Raw genomic sequence first — 16786 nt, 5'->3', positions numbered from 1 at the left:
GTTCAGGGAGAGAAGAAGAGTCAAAAGGCAAGTTGAACAGAGGACATATAGTCACACCTGGAAACATACGAGCGACTCTTGCATGTTTCTTGTGTGAACGTCCTCCACTCCAGCTCACAGAGTCCCGACCTGGATCACGTGATCGTATATGATGATGACAACATGACGAGTACTCGTACAGGTTTGCGACGTGTATGCACTGCGACACATGAGAGGGGAGAGATGCATGCATAGCTGAGGGGCACATGTTGGTCTCACAATGCCTGTTGAGATGTCAGCTCGACACAACATGAGGAGCCGGACAGCGAGAACTACAGTACAAGCAAGTGTTCACCTGTTGGGGATACGTTAGAAACCTGCAACGTACTCGATACGAGCAAGTCGAAGTCACCATTTCGCAGATCAATAATTGCCCGTCATCATCGTCCTCATCCCGTCTCGGCATCATTTGCTTCTTTCATACACAACCATCCTCATCCTCCTCACTCCCCTTCTTGTAAATCACACATCTCTCCTCGTGGTCGCATAAGCTGGGTCCGATCCACTCAGAGGAGACACTGTCATATGCATCGCTAGTAAGTCAAGGCACAAGCATGACCATCAGGGATCTCTCTTCATCCTCCCGCTCTGCCGGTTTTCATTTCAGTCCCATCACACTTGCATCCCACTCTTTGCTGTCATCGCCCTGGCTGAATCAGGCCATCCGCTGAATCTCACCGCGTTTCCATCGCAGGCATCTCAACTCAGACATTCCTGTACATCTTATCCGAGACAAACCTCAAGCCTTCCCAACTTCGAGCTCGACTTAAGCATACTAGGCCGATTATACTCGATAGTCGTTTGACTGTTGGCCAGACCTCTTTCTCTCCATCGCTCGAGAAATCTTTGGGAATCCACACCTCGTGAGCTTTCCATCGGCCGCATGAACCCGTGTCTCCCCTTCCTGTGTCGGATTGTGTAGATCGATCTATCGATCTTGGATTGTTGATTACCTTCCTCTCAGGACACATGTGCATTCCTCCTCGCTTCGAGAACTCCCTTCTATCAGCTGATCGCTATCACCTCGTTGTTCCTTTATCACTTTTTCAAGCCTTTTTCCGGAGATAGTGCTGCGTGTGACTTGGACGACAACCTCGGAGGGTCATGGAGGCCGCCACGCAACCGCCTTCCAAAAAGCCTGGTTTCTTTCGTAAATCCTCTCTCTCCAATCAAGCGCAGCCTGTGACTCCCGTTGTCCATTCGCATGGACACTCGCCCGGGAATCACTCCAAGATAGGTTCGCGATCTTCATCAGGCGCCTTCAACAAGAAAGATGTCGTCGCCGGCCCGTCATACGAATCATTGCCATCGGGGGCTGCACCAAGCGTCTTTCGAAATAGAAACGACAGGGCCGCTGAGGAGGATGGAGCAAAGCCCGGTACCGAGCGCATCGGTATGAAGAGAGAGGGGAGAGGTGCGTTGGCCAGAAATTCCATAGCGTAGACCTCACTGCTGACGCCAAGCAGAGCACTTTTCATCACCGTCAGCCTCCGCGCCTTTTCCGACAAGGCAGCAGACCTTGTCTTCTCAAGACTCGGGCCCTCATGCTCGTCAAACGGATGCTCATAGAAATCGAATTCATCCTGCTCTCGCTTCCCCTCCAAACTCTCCACCTCGCCACACTAGCATGTCGTCCCCTTATGAGCCCGCCAATTGGGAATCTCCCCCAAAGCTCCAGTCTTCTACGAAGTCTTCACCTTGGAATCAGCAGAGTCCGTCAAATGCGACAAATATGGAAGATCTGCGTTCGGAAAGACCAGGTCGACAAGAGCTCGGTGAGTTTCTGTCAGTCTAAGAGCTTTGCTGACATGTCAGGCCTTGCACATAATGGGCAGCCAGTCTCGCTCTTTTCGGGTCGAAGCACTCAGGACATGCGATCTCCACCCCCGCCTCAGCCAGCCTTTAGTCGCCCTCCACCCCTTCCTTCGCCGTCAGCTCAAGTTACATCTCATTCAGCACACGCAATCACATCCGTTACATCCACCACGGTGCGATCAGAGCCTGTGTCTCGAAATGGGAACGCGCGTCCAAGATCGGCGGGAGTCAGTCGTTTCGACGATGCGGAGGTGGGACCACATGCGTCCCTTCCTGCTGGAGCCCAAGCGCCTCATTACGTCCCTTCCGTGAAACAAGCTGACGGAAGGGCTATGATGAGTGCTCGTCGTTCCAACTCAGCCACTCGCAGGTCTCCATTAGCGAAAGTAGAACGATCGATATCCGCCTCAACTCCACCGATGCAAACGAAACCCAGTCAAGATTTTCCACACACTCCGACTGCCGCACGGCCGACTCAACGTCGTGCAGATAGCGGCACGGGACAGATATCTGAAGCTAGCGCATATGCTAAAGCTGTGGCAGCATCACTGACCCCTCACAAGTTAGAGGGTGCCTCCAAATCTTCCACCACTTCATCTCCCCTGACACCAGCGTCTCCCTCCTCCCGACACTTCTCCAGACCTCTTCCGGCGACACCAAATGCTGCATCTCAGAAGAGGGTCTCGCCGGACGCTAATATGCAAGTGTCCACCAGCAACAAATCTGGGAAAAGCATGGTGGTTGGGAGGACACTCTCGGTAAAACAGGCGACTCCAGATCGACAGACTCCACCAGCCGAAGCTGTATCTCTGCACGACAAACGTATGTCAAGTATACCAGTCAACTTCGATTTCCCTAGGTCTCCAACACTTCCTCCCCTTGTAGATCCCCGGTCAGGGAGTAAAACACCTCTAGATCCGGTCACGAAGTGGGGTAAAGATGTAGTGAATCACACCGGGACACCTCCACTGGGATCCTCACAATTGCCCCCTCGAAAGTCTTCGGTACAAGGAAGGCGTACCGTGTCATCTCCCCTCGCTAGTCCCGCACTGAAGCTCAACGGCAAGATGTCTGTCACAATGTCTCCGACTGGCACCGCGGGTCCATTCTCCCCATCGCGCATCCGACCACGAGCGACCCTTACGTTCGTTCTCTCTCATTTGCAGGTCCAAGCGGCCTTGCTTCCTCATTTATCCATCAACATGTTTCTTTCCTTGACTGGTGCATCGGACAAAATTCGCAAGCGCTTCACGGGAGAAGCGGTTGGCCGCTGGATCATGAAAGAATGGGGTATGCAGATGGACCGTGAGAAGGGGCGAACTTGGCCGAACCTTACCGTGTGGGAGGGTTTCCGTGAGTTACCTCAGAGCAACGGTGTACGCTGACAAAGCAGTGGAATCGCTTCTTCATGATCCCGCGACTTACAGCACGTATCCTGCGCAATGGCACAACCTCCTGCAGCACTTATGCTTGTCTCACACTCTCATTGTTTTGCACCTCCGGCAATTACCTGCAACTTTCTTCCCCAATCCATCTCCACTGCCTTTCGACGACGAGTTTGCTATTAATGCGCCGGCTCTCCCTTTCTCGAACTCCTTGAATAGTCTTTCAAGCCAACTTCCGCGATCTCGAATGGGCAGTGCCGCAGGTTCTGATTCCGGCAGTCTCGCTCCGTCAACGAAGATGCCGAGGCAGGAGCGTTTAGTCGAGATTATCATGCCTGAACCGCTGGCCGCGCAGACAACAGAGGAGCCCAAACCTTTCACCATTGATAACAAGCCACGCCGTCGCGGCTCAATCAGTTCACTGGCATCTGCCGCATCAATGACATTTGGCCGGCGCAGGAGCAATAGTACTAGCACGGAAGGTCGTGCTTCCTTGTCTACCGGTGTCGCAGCAGCACCCATCCCCTCAGGCAAGGCAGCCTTGCCTCCTGTCAGTTACCCTTCTGCCAAGCGATACGCCTTCAAGCGCCATGGCGAGCCAACTCGGTCACGGACTTCTTCCGAGTCGGGTCGACCAGGATCCATTTTTTCAGTCCAAAGCAGCCCTTCCCTTTCACAGCATCATCGGATGTCCAGCGCATACAGCAGCCGAGGATCCTTTGCTGTTGATCGTAATGCGCCGCCGGTGCCTGGATTTCCAAATGGTTTGCCTATACCTCCCCCCATCGGAGGGCTGGGTCAAAGAGCTAGCTTTGCGAGTAGCGACGCAGGTAGATCTAGTAGAAGATCGGATAACGGAGGGAATTCGCCCGGTGGTCTTATCAGGCGTGATGCGAATACGCCACCTCCAATTCGGGCTGAGCCAGCCTTCGACCGTCCTCTACCATTTGTTGCGGGGCGAGTACCCATCTTAAGAGTTTTTGTGCCCCTATCAGATCGCGTCCAACGATGGCCCTCTGCTGAGGGTGCTGCTGCGGCTGTGCGGGAGCTAGAAAAATGTGGAGCTCTGCGGCGCATGAAGCTGGGAGACTTAGTGGTACGTCATCGAGAAGTGCTGAATTGTGGCTGAATGGGAACAGGTGAACACTGCTATCCGGCAACCTAAAACGACGGAGCATATTCTTATCTATGTGCCTTTCGTCCGGCATCTCTTGGTGCCCCTTGACTATACATTCTCGCCTACCGGTCACCTGCCTGTTTGCCTTGACGCTTTCAGTCTCGCCCCTTCTTATTACTATCCCTTCCTGCCAGCGCCGCAGGTCATCTTCCTCGATCTCACTCCATACGCCGATCAGGCGATGCAATCATTGCGCTTGGCTTTCGACAGAAGGGACGTCACAGTCGCGTCCGGGGCAAGGCTAAGCGCAAAAAGGTATCTTCACGTGGCTGGATTCGAAATTCGTCCCGGCGACAGGGCCGCACTTGAATGGCAGGGGATGGTGTCGTTGGAAGCTGAAGGGACGGCAGAGGGCAGATCGGATATGGAAAGGAGATTGATCGGATTGGGAGGCGCTCAGCCATTGATGGGTCCTTGGGAAGTCGTCAGAGAAAAGTGCATGTTGGGCAGCATATGGTTGCGTTTGGTACGTCTACAAGTGCAGCAATAGATTGAGTATGCATCATATCTTTGTCTTCTTCTTCAACTTTTTCACTAGTGGCTTCGGAGTCTCTCTGCTTGGGTCGTTGTATGTGTCTTCCAGTGCAGAGTACAGCCAAGACAAGTAGCCCCCAAAAATGAAGCCGAGAATGGATGCTACTGCGATGGTGAGTGGATAGCTCTATGAGGTCAGCCAAAGTTACGCTCGACTCGACGTACTTGCCACGGACGACCCCAATCGAGAGGCACAGACAATGCGCCAAGCCAAGCACCGGTCAAGGTTCCAATTACAGGATAGACAAGAGCGCGTTCCAGTGGATTTTCGGGTCTATCAACAACAGGTCAGTCCCGGATGACCAGCCTTGGAACTCACCGGACTTCGCAGAAAAGGCGTGTCATTCTGAATCGAGCGTACGTTCCTGTGTCGTAGATTGAAGGTACTCCAAGTGTTTGCACCACAGGCCAAACGGTGAGGATAGCTAGATGCAGAGACAGGAGGATGGTGTGTGCGCGATGGCTGTGCGCAAGATTAGTCACGAGTACTGTCCAGGAGGCGTTGACTTGCCTGTCCAAAGGTGCTCCCATGATCGTCAAGATGATATAGAACATGAAAGCAGCGGTCAAGGTGGCTGCGGCACACTCGGCTGAGCGCTCCTTGTGAGCTCCTGCTTCGCGCAAAGGCACTCACGTTCAATAACTTGTTGTTTCGCTGCTGACGTTCCTTCAACTCCTTCTCACTGACTATGCCTGTTCGCTTGCCATTCCCGACCCACCACGACTGCATGTGAGATCCCCACCAGCTCATACATATGAGCATGCCTAAGAGATCCCAAGTCATTGTGAGGAGCGGTCGTGAAGTGATGGGTGTAAGGAAAGGGTGTTCAGGTCGGTCCGAGGAGGATATCTGTTGGTGGTTGTCTTGTATACCGAGCCATTTCGAGGAGCGCGGTAGAGTTACGAACGAGGCGCATAACAGTAAGGACAAGTACGTGTGAAGGGGGAAGTACTCCCTGAGAGGGAGCTGACCAGTGGACATTATGTTCTCGAGATGAAAGGAAGAGATAGAAAGATCACGATACGCGTGGGCAGATATTTTGATGTTTCGATTCGGTGGACAGCGAGCGATAAAAAGTGGCAGCTTTTTTCATTTGATTTTGGCATTATTATTCATTGCCCGAGAGATTGTTTTGCTGCTATTCTGACTAATATTGTATTCACTATTCTTTCCAGGCTATCATTTCTTGTAAGGTGCGGTGACATTGGAGGACTTGCCCAAGTCCAAAGCGAGAGCGACCTTGAAGGCAAGGTCAGGACTGTTCATCACCCCTCGGAAGTATTCATGACCAGGTCCCCAAGCGTATACAGGGACGTCAACCTGGCCGCCTGAGCGTCAGCAGCATATCGCTTGGTACAGTACAGGGAAGCTCACCAAAGAATGAACTCCTTGACCTTCTGAAACGCCAAGATTGCCGGTCATAGCGAATCCTCTTTGATTGTCGTTGGGGTTGAAGAAATAGCCGGTGGAGTTGCTAACGGCCGGCACACGCTCGTGGTCTGCATTTACTTGATAATCTTCCCGGTGGTCGGGAACAGCAGCCCATCCATGGGCAATTGTGTATCGAGGATCCCAAGTGACAGGAAAGCCTTCGCCTTGGGGGCCTTGGAAAATGGTCTGATTGGTGGGGAGTACATCCTGCAATACCTGGTATGCAGAAAGTCCTGACGCCCCATACGTGCCCACGGCCTTCCGCTTCTCCCGGTCGGAGTTTTGAGCTTGCAAGTATTTGGTGTCGGTCGATCCGAAGACATCGACTGACCGTCAGTGAGACTCTGACTGAACCACTCACATCCATGGGCGTGATCAGCTGTGACGACCACCAACGTCTCATCGAGCTCTCCTATCTCTTCCAGATGCTCAAGCACAGCTCGAAGAGTGTCGTCTAGTTCTAGCACTTCCCCGAGGGCCCGATCGATGTCAAGAACGTGCATCTCTTTGTCAATGAGCTGACCGTCAGTTAGATACTCCCAAAGGTCACGTACTGCTGCTTCCGACATCAACATGAAACCGGTGTTACGGGCTTGGGCACGGGTGTGCAGGATGTCAATAGCTTTGAGCGTCATCTCCTTGAGTCCCGGTTGGTCGTAGCTGATGAAGCGATTAACCTCCACAATCTGCTATGTCGGACTTACGCTCCTCGCTCGCCCTGAGGTGTGATGGCGAGAGCTAAAGCATCTGTGTAGACATTCTTGTCGAGCCAAGTACTGATGTTACCACGGGTGAAGATGGCAAGGGCCCGTTGCGCATTGTCAAATGCCTCTAATTCTGTTTGGGTATATCCAACTTGATAGCCTTCGGAAGCCCAACGGTCGAATTGGGAAACGTTACCATTCCCGGGTCCGGCCAAGAAGCTCTCCGCACCACCGCCTGACGTCAGAGCGATTCCCAGGCTTTCTGCGACTCACCAAAGAGGAGATCTACACCTTCCCAAGGGTACCACGAGTAGTTTCCTGAGACACCTTTGAGATATTGTTCGATAATAGCCGTGTATTGCGAACGTTGGCTCTGAAAATCAGCTCGAATTTGACTTGATGACTTACGGTATGAGTGACAACTGCTGCAGGGGTGGCATCTGCAATGTACGCCTTGGAGACGATTCCGACTACCTGTCAGTGGAACTTTGCAACTAAAAGCTTACCTTGGCCACCCGTCTGTCGTCTGAACATCTCAAAGATTGTTTCCACTTTGGGATCGCCGAATGCTCTCCCAGTAGAGCTGCCGGGTCAGCCGTGATTTTCGAGAGCGACTTACTCCTACAAGTCTTAGCTTCTCCCTGAAGAGTCGAGACTCACTGTATATGCGTTGAGACCATTCACTGTCATCTTCTTGCCTGAGAACAGGGCTGAAGCAGAATTCGCAGAGTCGGTAATGAATGAGTCAAGACTGGGAGGTCAATAGAGCTCCAAGGATTGGACGTACGAATGGGTCATCTGAATGCCGAAACCAGGACTTATTGTCAGCGTGCTATCCCGAGAGGTGACTCACGCTTCGTCCATCTTAAGCCTGGTCTGGTATTTGCCGTTGATGGTCTTGTGTCCAAGCAGTCTGGCAGCTGAGATCATCGAGGACGCCATTCCATCGCCTGGCACATCAGTCAAGTTGACTGGCAGAGAGACTTACCAACAAAAAAGATGACATTCTTTGCCTTCTTGCAATCGGCAAAAGGGAGAACTGTCCAAGTAGCAGTGGTGGTCATCCCGTTGTTGTAGGTGAACACAAGATCGTAAGTTCCAGGATTGTGGATTTGCAAGTTGCGGTATGACTTGGCCAGAACATTGACGGGCGTACGAGCGTGCTCGTCCTCGGCGAAGAGGTCCTCATAGTAAGTAAAATTGTACCTTTCCACTGATTGTCAGCGCAAGGCACTCTTGTAGATGCCTACCTGCTGGGTCGGCTATTCCAAAGAATTGAGTGATGTCTACTTGGCTGGCATTATGACCGCCAATCGTAAGTGAGAAATTATCTTGTGGTCGACCATTGTCATACGCTTCTGAGCCGTTCACCGGAGCCTGGACCTCGATCCGAATATCGAAGGTTTCTAATTTAATCAGCGCTCTTCGTTACTCGACCGACTCACGCCCGGCAATGAAATCGGTCTGGTCTGGAGGAAAAACACAGCCGAGCTTGGGACAAGCAGCAGTACGTCGAAAGGTCTGCCCAAGCACGGGTGCGGAGAAGAAGCAGAAGGCTAGGATGGAGACGTAAACCATTTCCCCCCGTAGAAAACCTGTCATTCGTTTTTGAGGGAATGGCAGGTGGTGCTTCAATGTGTTCACATCAGCTCGCTGGGCTTTATCATCAGTACGACCTTTATATCAACACGGTCCGGCTGGTTTCGAGCACCCGTTCCTTAATGCCAAGACTTGAGGGGAGTTCTAAATCAGTACACGTGCGTGCTTCAACGAGGTCGATGCATGAGAACATGGGGGAATCCAGGTCGAACATTGAGATGCACGTGACTCTTGAAGGGATCCACACGAGGAGCAATAAAATAGTGCTGGTAGTCTTTGAAGAAAACGTCGACATTTCAAAGCTGACAAAGAAGAAGCAGAAGAAACGTGCGACGGTCAACTTGTCGGTTCCGCGTTGTTGCGATAGGGCGAGACAGCTGAGTGGATGACCGGGGCTATACAGTTCCCATTCACCCTCACAGCGGGAAGACTTGAGTGATGGTCCGGTATGGATATCATCTCGTGACGTACTCCTGTCTTGTCTGGTCATCAACCAAGTCATCTTTTGGATCGTTCATCAGCAGCAGCAGCACGCAACGATCGATGGTCGATGGTGTGCCACATTGCGAGGGGTGGATCGGGGTTATCCTCGGCGATATATAATTTCAGCAGAGTGGCACATTTGACCATTGTCTTTCGTCGTTTGTCGGTCATCTTCTGTCATCTCTAATGTCTCGCAACGTTCTCGAGGTTTTCATCCTGGCAAAAGGTAGAATTGTGTTCAATCCTCTTTCACACCGAAGGGCCCCATCTGCTTCTTCGCTTCAGCTTCATCATGGCCGAGTTCGATCTCACACAGGTGAGTCTCCAATGACCATATGTCATAGCTGATTCGCGGCTACAGAAACTCATCCCTCACCTGGATCGACATCTGGCCATCCCTCTCCTCAATCACCTCTCCGATATCGCCATCTTCCCTGCCGACCAATTAGCAAAAGCTCAGTGAGTGTCAATCACTCAAGGCGCACGCTGATAACTTTAGATATGATCTCGCCAAAGGCACCAATATGGTTGACTACATCGAGGGCTTGCACGAGCAGACCAAGGGAGAAGAGTCAAAGGATTTTGCGAAGTTGAGAGCAGATGCAACGGCTAGGTACCAGGAGCTGCAGGAGAAGGCTCAACCGGTGATGAAGGTCATCGAAGATCCGGATGCTGTCGCAAAACTGAGGAGTGGTGGGGACAAGGAGAAGAACCTGGAGCTTTTGAGATCGGAGTATCAAGTGAGTTGAACGAAGGCGGTGGGCTCAAGCTAACTAACCTTACCTCAAGATTGACACCGACCAAATCAATGCTCTTTATCACTTTGGTCAATACCAATACACTCTCGGTGCTTATGGCCCGGCTGCCAACTTGCTCTACCACTTCTTGCTCCTCTCACCATCGCACGAACTAAATATTTCTGCTCACTGGGGAAAGCTAGCGTCGAATATTTTCAACGGAGAATGGGAGGCTGCATTGGTGGAAGTGAAGGACCTACGTGACGCCATTGATAACCCTCATGGCACTGCTATGGCCAAGCCATTGGCTCAGCTTCAAGCGAGGACCTGGTTGCTCCACTGGTCGCTATTTGTTTTCTTCAACCTCGGTGAAGGCCAAGGCTGCCAAAGCTTGCTCGACATGTTCCTCTCCCCCGCATACCTCAACACCATACAAACTTCTTGCCCTCACCTCTTACGATATCTCGTCGCCGCCGCCGTCATCTCCCGTCGAGCCCCTAAACCTGCTGGTACCAGAGGCAATCGAGACCACGTCAAGGAGTTGACCAAGATCGTTCAGATGGAGGAATATCAGTACTCCGACCCGGTCACTGGATTTTTGAAAGACCTCTTCGCCGACTTCGACACCAACCAGGCCCAACAACGTTTGACTGTCGCAGAGAGTGTTGTACGATCGGATTTCTTCCTGTCAGGGTTCGCGGATGAGTTTGTGGAGAATGCAAGATGGTTGATCAGTGAGGTATTCTGCCGTATACATCGACGAATTGATATAGGGTGAGTGAAATACGGGATACACGGGCTAACCGCCAGACAATTGTCCAAAACTCTCAACTTGTCCAATGAGGAGGGCGAGAAATGGATTGTTAACCTTATCCGTGACTCAAGAATGGGCGTGGAGGCGAAAATCGATCTGAAACAAGTGAGTAATGCGTTCACGATGACAAGGCTGACCACGCAGAACATGCTTCACATTACACGACCACATGCTACTCCTACTGCTACTCTCATTGAGACCACTCGAGGTCTCGCATTCCGTTCTCAGGCCATTCAGTTTGCGATGCAAAGCACTACGGGTGAGCCGCAACGTGGCGAAAGAGGAGAGCGTGGTGGACGCGGAGGGAGAGGTAGGCCAAGGGCACAGGAAGTCGTAGCGTAGAGACACATTCAGCAGGATATGCACATGTACATCACTTCGGTTGCGTCCAATTCCGACGCCCTGATACAATGGCTGCTTGCTCGATCGTCCACACCACTGCCTTGATCCAATTGAACAACTCTCGTACTGTCTCATCCTACCAAGTCAGCGGTTACTCTGCAGACGTCTGCTCACCAATCGTTCGGGATCCTCCGAAAGTGGTCGATTTGGCGGATCTTCATCTTCGTAATCATGGTCCGGATCGTATTCGTGTTCATATTCGTCTTCATTTTCGTGTTCGTGGCCGTGATCATGGTCACGAGTATGGACATGGTGACTGTGATCGTGACCGTGACCGTGACCATGACCATGACCATGATCATGCTCGTGGTCGTCATCGTGCTCACACTCATACTCCTCTATGTACGAATGACAGTCACAGTCACAGTCCTCCTCGCACTCATATTCGCATTCTGAGTGGTCAGACGCTGGGTAGGAATGGTGACTGAAGGAGTCAGCGAAAGCTACAGAGTGATGACTTACTGTCCGCATGTGCATTCTTCTTCTAGAGCAATAACTCCTGTTTCTGGCTCTAGCGGTTCCTCCCCTATCTGCTTTCCCTCTTTTTGACCTTTCAGCTCTTGTTGCATGCGTAGCAATTTAGCCTTCTCCCTATCGAGTGTAAGCTTTGCCTCAAACAAAGCTGCCAGACTCGCCGGTAAGTCTATCGGTATGTTGGGGTTGTAAGATTGTGGAGGGATGGAAGATGGGTTGGCGAGGAAGTTGGCCTCGCCGACACCGGCAGCGGCATCGGTGAGTGCCGTGAGTTGCGATTGTGTGAGTTTGGGAAGGTGATCCAGTCGACCCAAAGCGTTAGCGGACCAGTTGGATAGAGCGGCGGAAAAGGTCGAATCGGTAGGATCGGGGAATGGAGCAGAGAGCACCGTTTGTGATGACTGAGCGCGAGGTTTGGGAGGTGGGCGCTTGTTCGTGCGAGGTTTAGATCTCCCCATGGTACGGCGGGACTGGGGTTTTTGGTCGGAGATGATTGGATAGCAGGAGGACAAGACTGGCAGATATTCACAGAGAGGATGAACCAGATGGAAAGACGTAGTACTCGTAGAGCAAGAACAAACCAAGAATTCGGTTGAGACGCAAGATTCGAAGCGGGATCAAAAAAAGTCCGTCTTCTCGATTAGGTTCGCAGAGATGTGATCTTGATGCATGCAATGTATGATGGTGTTAACAGATGCTATCTACGTAAATGTCTGAGCATGCGACTCGGTCGACGGATGGATCCCCCGAGAGCCATGATACAAGTGAGAAGGACCACACTACCTGCTTGATGCATGGCGGCGAGTGGGATGGGGACGAGATAAAGGAGGGTGCTGATTCCGAGTGTCACTTGGGTTACGGCAGCAGCAGTGGTGAGAGCAGCTAGCCGTCTCGTAGAGACGAAAGGCGCCTTACGAGCGATGAATGGTAGAGTCAGAAGGATGGAGAATGTAGTGGTGGCCTGCGGGTCAGCGCTGTACAATGGAAGTCTTGACTCACCAAAACGCGATGATCGAATTGCGCCGTGACTGGGTTCTCGAGCATGTTGCGCCACCATGTGTCGGTGGACGACTTGGCGTATCGTGGATCGAAAAGCTCATCTTTCGGTGGGACGATGCTCTCTCCCATGTAAGGGAACTCGTTGTACACAAGGCCAGCGTCCAGGCCAGCTACAAAGGCTCCGGTCACCGCCGTGAGGAAAACCATCATCCCACAAGTATGGATCAGAGGTCGGAGACGTCTGACAGCAGGAAGAGAGAGCGATTGAACGATGCTAGGTTGACGAAGGATCTTGGCGTCTCGTTGTATACCGATGGCTGTAGATATCATACCGAGATAGAGAAGCAAGGCGGCACTGAGGTGAGCAGCCAGTCGATATTGCGACACTCGAGGAACGGCATTGGTCTGAACGATCTCCTCATTGAGCCCCGACTTCACCATCCACCACCCGAGAACTCCTTGGAATCCGATACCGAGACCAATAAGTATCAACTTCGTAGGAAGTGGTCTAGGTAGTCTGTAACGGGTAAGGTAATATATTGTGGGGATGACGAAACTATCAATGGTCAGTTGACTCCGACGCAGTACACCCACCCTAAGCCGAGAGCTCTTCCTGCGAGACGATGTGCCCATTCCATGTAGAATATCTTCTTGAACTCATGCATGTCGATGTTGGCATTGGTCCTGTCGGTCAGCACGCACAATGGTATGACGACTTACATGACGCCTTCCGGAGACAGCCTATACTTCTCCCATTCCGCGTCCCAATCTGCCGCGGTGATCGGTGGCAGGACACCAGTCAATGGTTGCCATTCTACGATGCTAAGTCCTGATTCCGTGAGGCGAGTCAGGCCACCGATAACGATGATACCAAAGACGACAGCTGAACAACCATAGAGCCAGTAAGGGAGCGATCGTGGTATTTGGGGTGGTGGAGGGGTTGTGGAAATGGAACGAGGGAACGAAAACGTGTGTGAGGGGTAAAAGTAGGTCGATCGGGCAGAGGGCGTGAAGTAGGGGAGTCGGAATGGTCGAGATGTGGGTCGAGTCAGAGGCTGGGTGGAGAATGCTCGTAGAGACACAGGCGAGGGTACGACTCCTTTGCGCAAGCTCTGGAACAGGCCCCTCGCAAGGCCGGGAGCCAGCATGGTGAAGGAGTGGCGGCTTGTGTTGGGGAGGAACAAAGTGGATGAGCTGAAGATGAGTGGAGAACAAAATCAAATGTCATGGACAAAATCGGGAGGTCTCGAAATCCAAGCAAGCTTGCAGTGGAATGATATCCCCGAGTGATAATAATAGATCGATCGTGAGAAACCAAAGTCGGGACGATTTCGATATATTCCGCAGAAACACCGGGGGCCCCGAAGAGACCAAAGTGGTGAGTCACGTGACTCCTTTGTACCTATCAGCTGTAACTTGTATGCTGTAAAGCGCTGTATAGGGTACAAGTAAAGTGTCGTCTCCTCTATTGCATCCCCTGTTGCATATCATATATCAGCTTCAGCTGTTCCTTATTCTGCACCATCATCCCTCGACACTCTCGTATGACGTCCACAGTCTGAGCGACGTGATCAGCCTCTAGCTCCCCGGGAAGGGGTCCGAGCGGTGATGGATGAGAAGCCATCCCGCGTATACGCAGCGAAGATAGAGCGATGAATGTTCCCGTCCGTCCTACACCGGCCGAACTGAACGGTCAGCCTTGAGTCAGGCGCGTCACTCACTCACCAGTGAACCCATACCTCGCATTGAAGCTCTTCCCTCCTTTGTTCGACCTCCTTTACCAGCTCTCGCAGAGCATCAATGCCTTCGCCTTGGGGTACACCATGATCTGGCCAGGCATCGAAATGATAGTGATAGACGCTGACGCTGTGGTCACCGTCCAGCCTCAGGCTGGTGACGGTAGAAGACAGTATCTCGTTTCGACCTTTGTGGATCTGTCTGAGTTCGAGGTCACCCATTTTGTGATCCCTGACTGGGTCAGCTTTGCCCTGCGCGGACACGCTCACATGTACGGATCCGCCTTTGGAACCCCCCTCTCCTTCCAGCCAGTAAGCTGGACCACTATCGCATCCTTTGGCGCACGTCCCGAAGCTGAGCCCGTGTACAACGCTCGGAAGAAGGTATCAAACGCATGGGGTGGGGGGGCCTGGATAAGGTCAGCGACTAAATGAAGTAAAGATGCGGACGGGGATTTCGCCAACCTGCGCTGCGACCCACCAGCCCCCTTTTCCATCCTTGACTACGTTTGCATTGATATACCGTCCATCCACTGTGACCGCGGTCCGATCATACGCCAGAATGTTTGAATATCGGTTGTCTGGCCGGTGTCGGAGAGAATTGCGTACCGAATAAAAAACCTGCTCGGGGGAAGGTCTATGCAGCTGCGCGCATTGTAGCCTTACCGCTTCACGCTCTGACAAGATGTCAAAGACACGTTCGAGTTTGGTGGAGGAGATCGTCATTGGCGTGTAGCTACGGGGACGAGACCAGAATGAGAGAACGAAGAATGATGGGGAAAAATCACACGACGTCACTGATTTGTGTGGTGGAGGTTGACACCTCGATTATTGTTTTCATCATCACTCCTTTCTCTTCGATTGTTCTCATCTGATACAAAACATCATTCATGTCACACACCTCGCTACCGGCTAGGTTCACAGTGCCGCCTATCCCTCCACGGCTACACAGACGACTCAATCTGAATGTCAGCGACGAAGGAGTGTTGCTGTCTCCGGAGAACGGTCAAGGCGTTCTGATCCGATGGGGTGCCAAAGGCAAGGTGGAAGCTTTTGATGGGGAAGTCGGAGGGTTGGCAATCGGTGGTGTACTGGGGATAGTCAGATTGTGGGATGGTACGTTACAGCTGCTGTTAATGCGCTGACATGTAGCTTCTTACCTGCTTATATTCCTCCCACGGAAGCCGGTACCGCTCTTCCCGGTTCACAGCGAAGGATTCGAGCGATCCCACGAGGTATGCACATTGGGTGATATTCACGCCATCGCGCTCCTACCAGAACTTGCCAATAAGGCGTTTCAAAACTTGGTCGAGCTTCAGCCATCTCGACAACCGAAAGCTAAGACACGGTGGAGTCTAGTACTGCCAGGTCGTGCTGTCGGTGGAGCATCGAAAGAGGAGGATCCTCTATCCGAATCCTCTTCGGACGAAGCTCCCGAGGCTGATGAGTCACCTATCCCTCCGAAGACACGTGAATGGACCAGATTCATGCCCAAGTTGCGCAAGTCTCATGCTGCGCCCGCCGAGCCTCCGCAACGGCAGGAACTTGAAGAGAAGATCGTGCGACAGATCATCCGTGAATTTGACTCTGGATTCTTTTTCAGTTACGACTTTGATCTTACGCACAGTTTGCAACATAAACGCGAGATATTAGCCAAAAGATCTGCTTCCAGTGCCGCTCTGGGAGATTTGATCCTCAAGGAAAACAGCCTGTTTCCACCCTCTCCGTCTGGTACTTTACCGAAGCCCCCGCCCCTTCTTTCGGACGACGACTTCATTGAGCCAGATGTTCAAGTCCCTCTCTGGAGGCGAGTCGATCGCCGTTTTTTCTGGAACGAGTGGTTGATGAAGGATTTCATCGACCTGGGATTGCATGCGTACGTGATACCGATGATGCAAGGATGGGTGCAATCGACATCATTCGACCTCCCAGTACCACCGAATCCGTTAGAGCCGGAGGTGTCTCTCGGAGCAGTCCCAGTAGACCTAGTGGTCATCTCGAGACGGAGTCGCGACCGTGCAGGACTTCGGTATCAACGACGGGGGATTGATGATGATGGTCACGTGGCGAATATGGTGGAGACGGAAATGGTCGTAAGGGCGAAGGTGGGTTTTAGCTACAGCGCAATTGGCTGATCTTTACAGGTTGAGGGAAAGTCATCTTTATTCAGCTTCGTTCAAATCCGAGGTTCTATTCCGCTCCGCTGGTCACAGTCGCCATATTCCATGAAACCTCCGCCGGTGCTCAATGAGCCTGTGGACAAAACGTATGCCGTGGCCAATCTTCACTTCAATGACATCACATCTCGATACGGACCAATAGTGGGTGACCCTCGTTGATGGCGCTGACCTCAGACTATAATCAATCTGTCCGAACAAGAGGGACGTGAAGCGGAGGTCGCAGGGGGCTATCGCGAGCTTGCCCAAACTCTTGACAGAAAGGACGTTATCTACACC

The 16786-nt window shown here is 52.2% G+C and overlaps 7 protein-coding genes across 7 annotated transcripts; 4 read left to right on the top strand and 3 right to left on the bottom strand.

The window, feature by feature from the left end:
• Positions 1-1143: 1143 nt before the first annotated feature.
• IAR55_004552 (uncharacterized protein) lies at positions 1144-1482 on the top strand (the record flags this gene model as incomplete). The annotated part of the gene is made up of 1 exon (XM_066947650.1): positions 1144-1482. One exon carries the CDS (start codon positions 1144-1146, stop codon positions 1480-1482), a length of 339 nt encoding a protein of 112 aa, XP_066802064.1.
• A 278-nt stretch (positions 1483-1760) lies between these two features.
• On the top strand, positions 1761-4906 carry IAR55_004551 (uncharacterized protein; the record flags this gene model as incomplete). Its single annotated transcript, XM_066947649.1, has 3 exons — positions 1761-3201; positions 3248-4335; positions 4379-4906. The coding sequence occupies 3 exons, from the start codon at positions 1761-1763 to the stop codon at positions 4904-4906; spliced, it is 3057 nt and encodes a 1018-aa protein (XP_066802063.1).
• A 4786-nt stretch (positions 4907-9692) lies between these two features.
• Positions 9693-11061, top strand: IAR55_004550 (eukaryotic translation initiation factor 3 subunit E; the record flags this gene model as incomplete). Its single annotated transcript, XM_066947648.1, has 3 exons — positions 9693-9908; positions 9958-10679; positions 10791-11061. The coding sequence occupies 3 exons, from the start codon at positions 9693-9695 to the stop codon at positions 11059-11061; spliced, it is 1209 nt and encodes a 402-aa protein (XP_066802062.1).
• A 31-nt stretch (positions 11062-11092) lies between these two features.
• On the bottom strand, positions 11093-12053 carry IAR55_004549 (uncharacterized protein; the record flags this gene model as incomplete). Its single annotated transcript, XM_066947647.1, has 3 exons — positions 11093-11161; positions 11236-11377; positions 11584-12053. 3 exons carry the CDS (start codon positions 12051-12053, stop codon positions 11093-11095), a joined length of 681 nt encoding a protein of 226 aa, XP_066802061.1.
• A 239-nt stretch (positions 12054-12292) lies between these two features.
• IAR55_004548 (uncharacterized protein) lies at positions 12293-13742 on the bottom strand (the record flags this gene model as incomplete). The annotated part of the gene is made up of 4 exons (XM_066947646.1): positions 12293-12556; positions 12625-13111; positions 13189-13278; positions 13342-13742. 4 exons carry the CDS (start codon positions 13740-13742, stop codon positions 12293-12295), a joined length of 1242 nt encoding a protein of 413 aa, XP_066802060.1.
• A 317-nt stretch (positions 13743-14059) lies between these two features.
• Positions 14060-15056, bottom strand: IAR55_004547 (uncharacterized protein; the record flags this gene model as incomplete). Its single annotated transcript, XM_066947645.1, has 3 exons — positions 14060-14279; positions 14601-14740; positions 14796-15056. 3 exons carry the CDS (start codon positions 15054-15056, stop codon positions 14060-14062), a joined length of 621 nt encoding a protein of 206 aa, XP_066802059.1.
• A 164-nt stretch (positions 15057-15220) lies between these two features.
• On the top strand, positions 15221-16669 carry IAR55_004546 (uncharacterized protein; the record flags this gene model as incomplete). The annotated part of the gene is made up of 3 exons (XM_066947644.1): positions 15221-15446; positions 15609-16435; positions 16544-16669. 3 exons carry the CDS (start codon positions 15221-15223, stop codon positions 16667-16669), a joined length of 1179 nt encoding a protein of 392 aa, XP_066802058.1.
• Between the last annotated feature and the right edge of the window lie 117 nt (positions 16670-16786).

The sequence above is a fragment of the Kwoniella newhampshirensis genome, chromosome 8 (genome assembly GCF_039105145.1).
Source record: "Kwoniella newhampshirensis strain CBS 13917 chromosome 8, whole genome shotgun sequence".
Classification (NCBI taxonomy): Eukaryota; Fungi; Basidiomycota; class Tremellomycetes; order Tremellales; family Cryptococcaceae; genus Kwoniella; species Kwoniella newhampshirensis.
The sequence above is the reverse complement of the archived record's forward strand: the minus strand, read 5'-3'. Positions and strand labels throughout refer to the sequence as shown.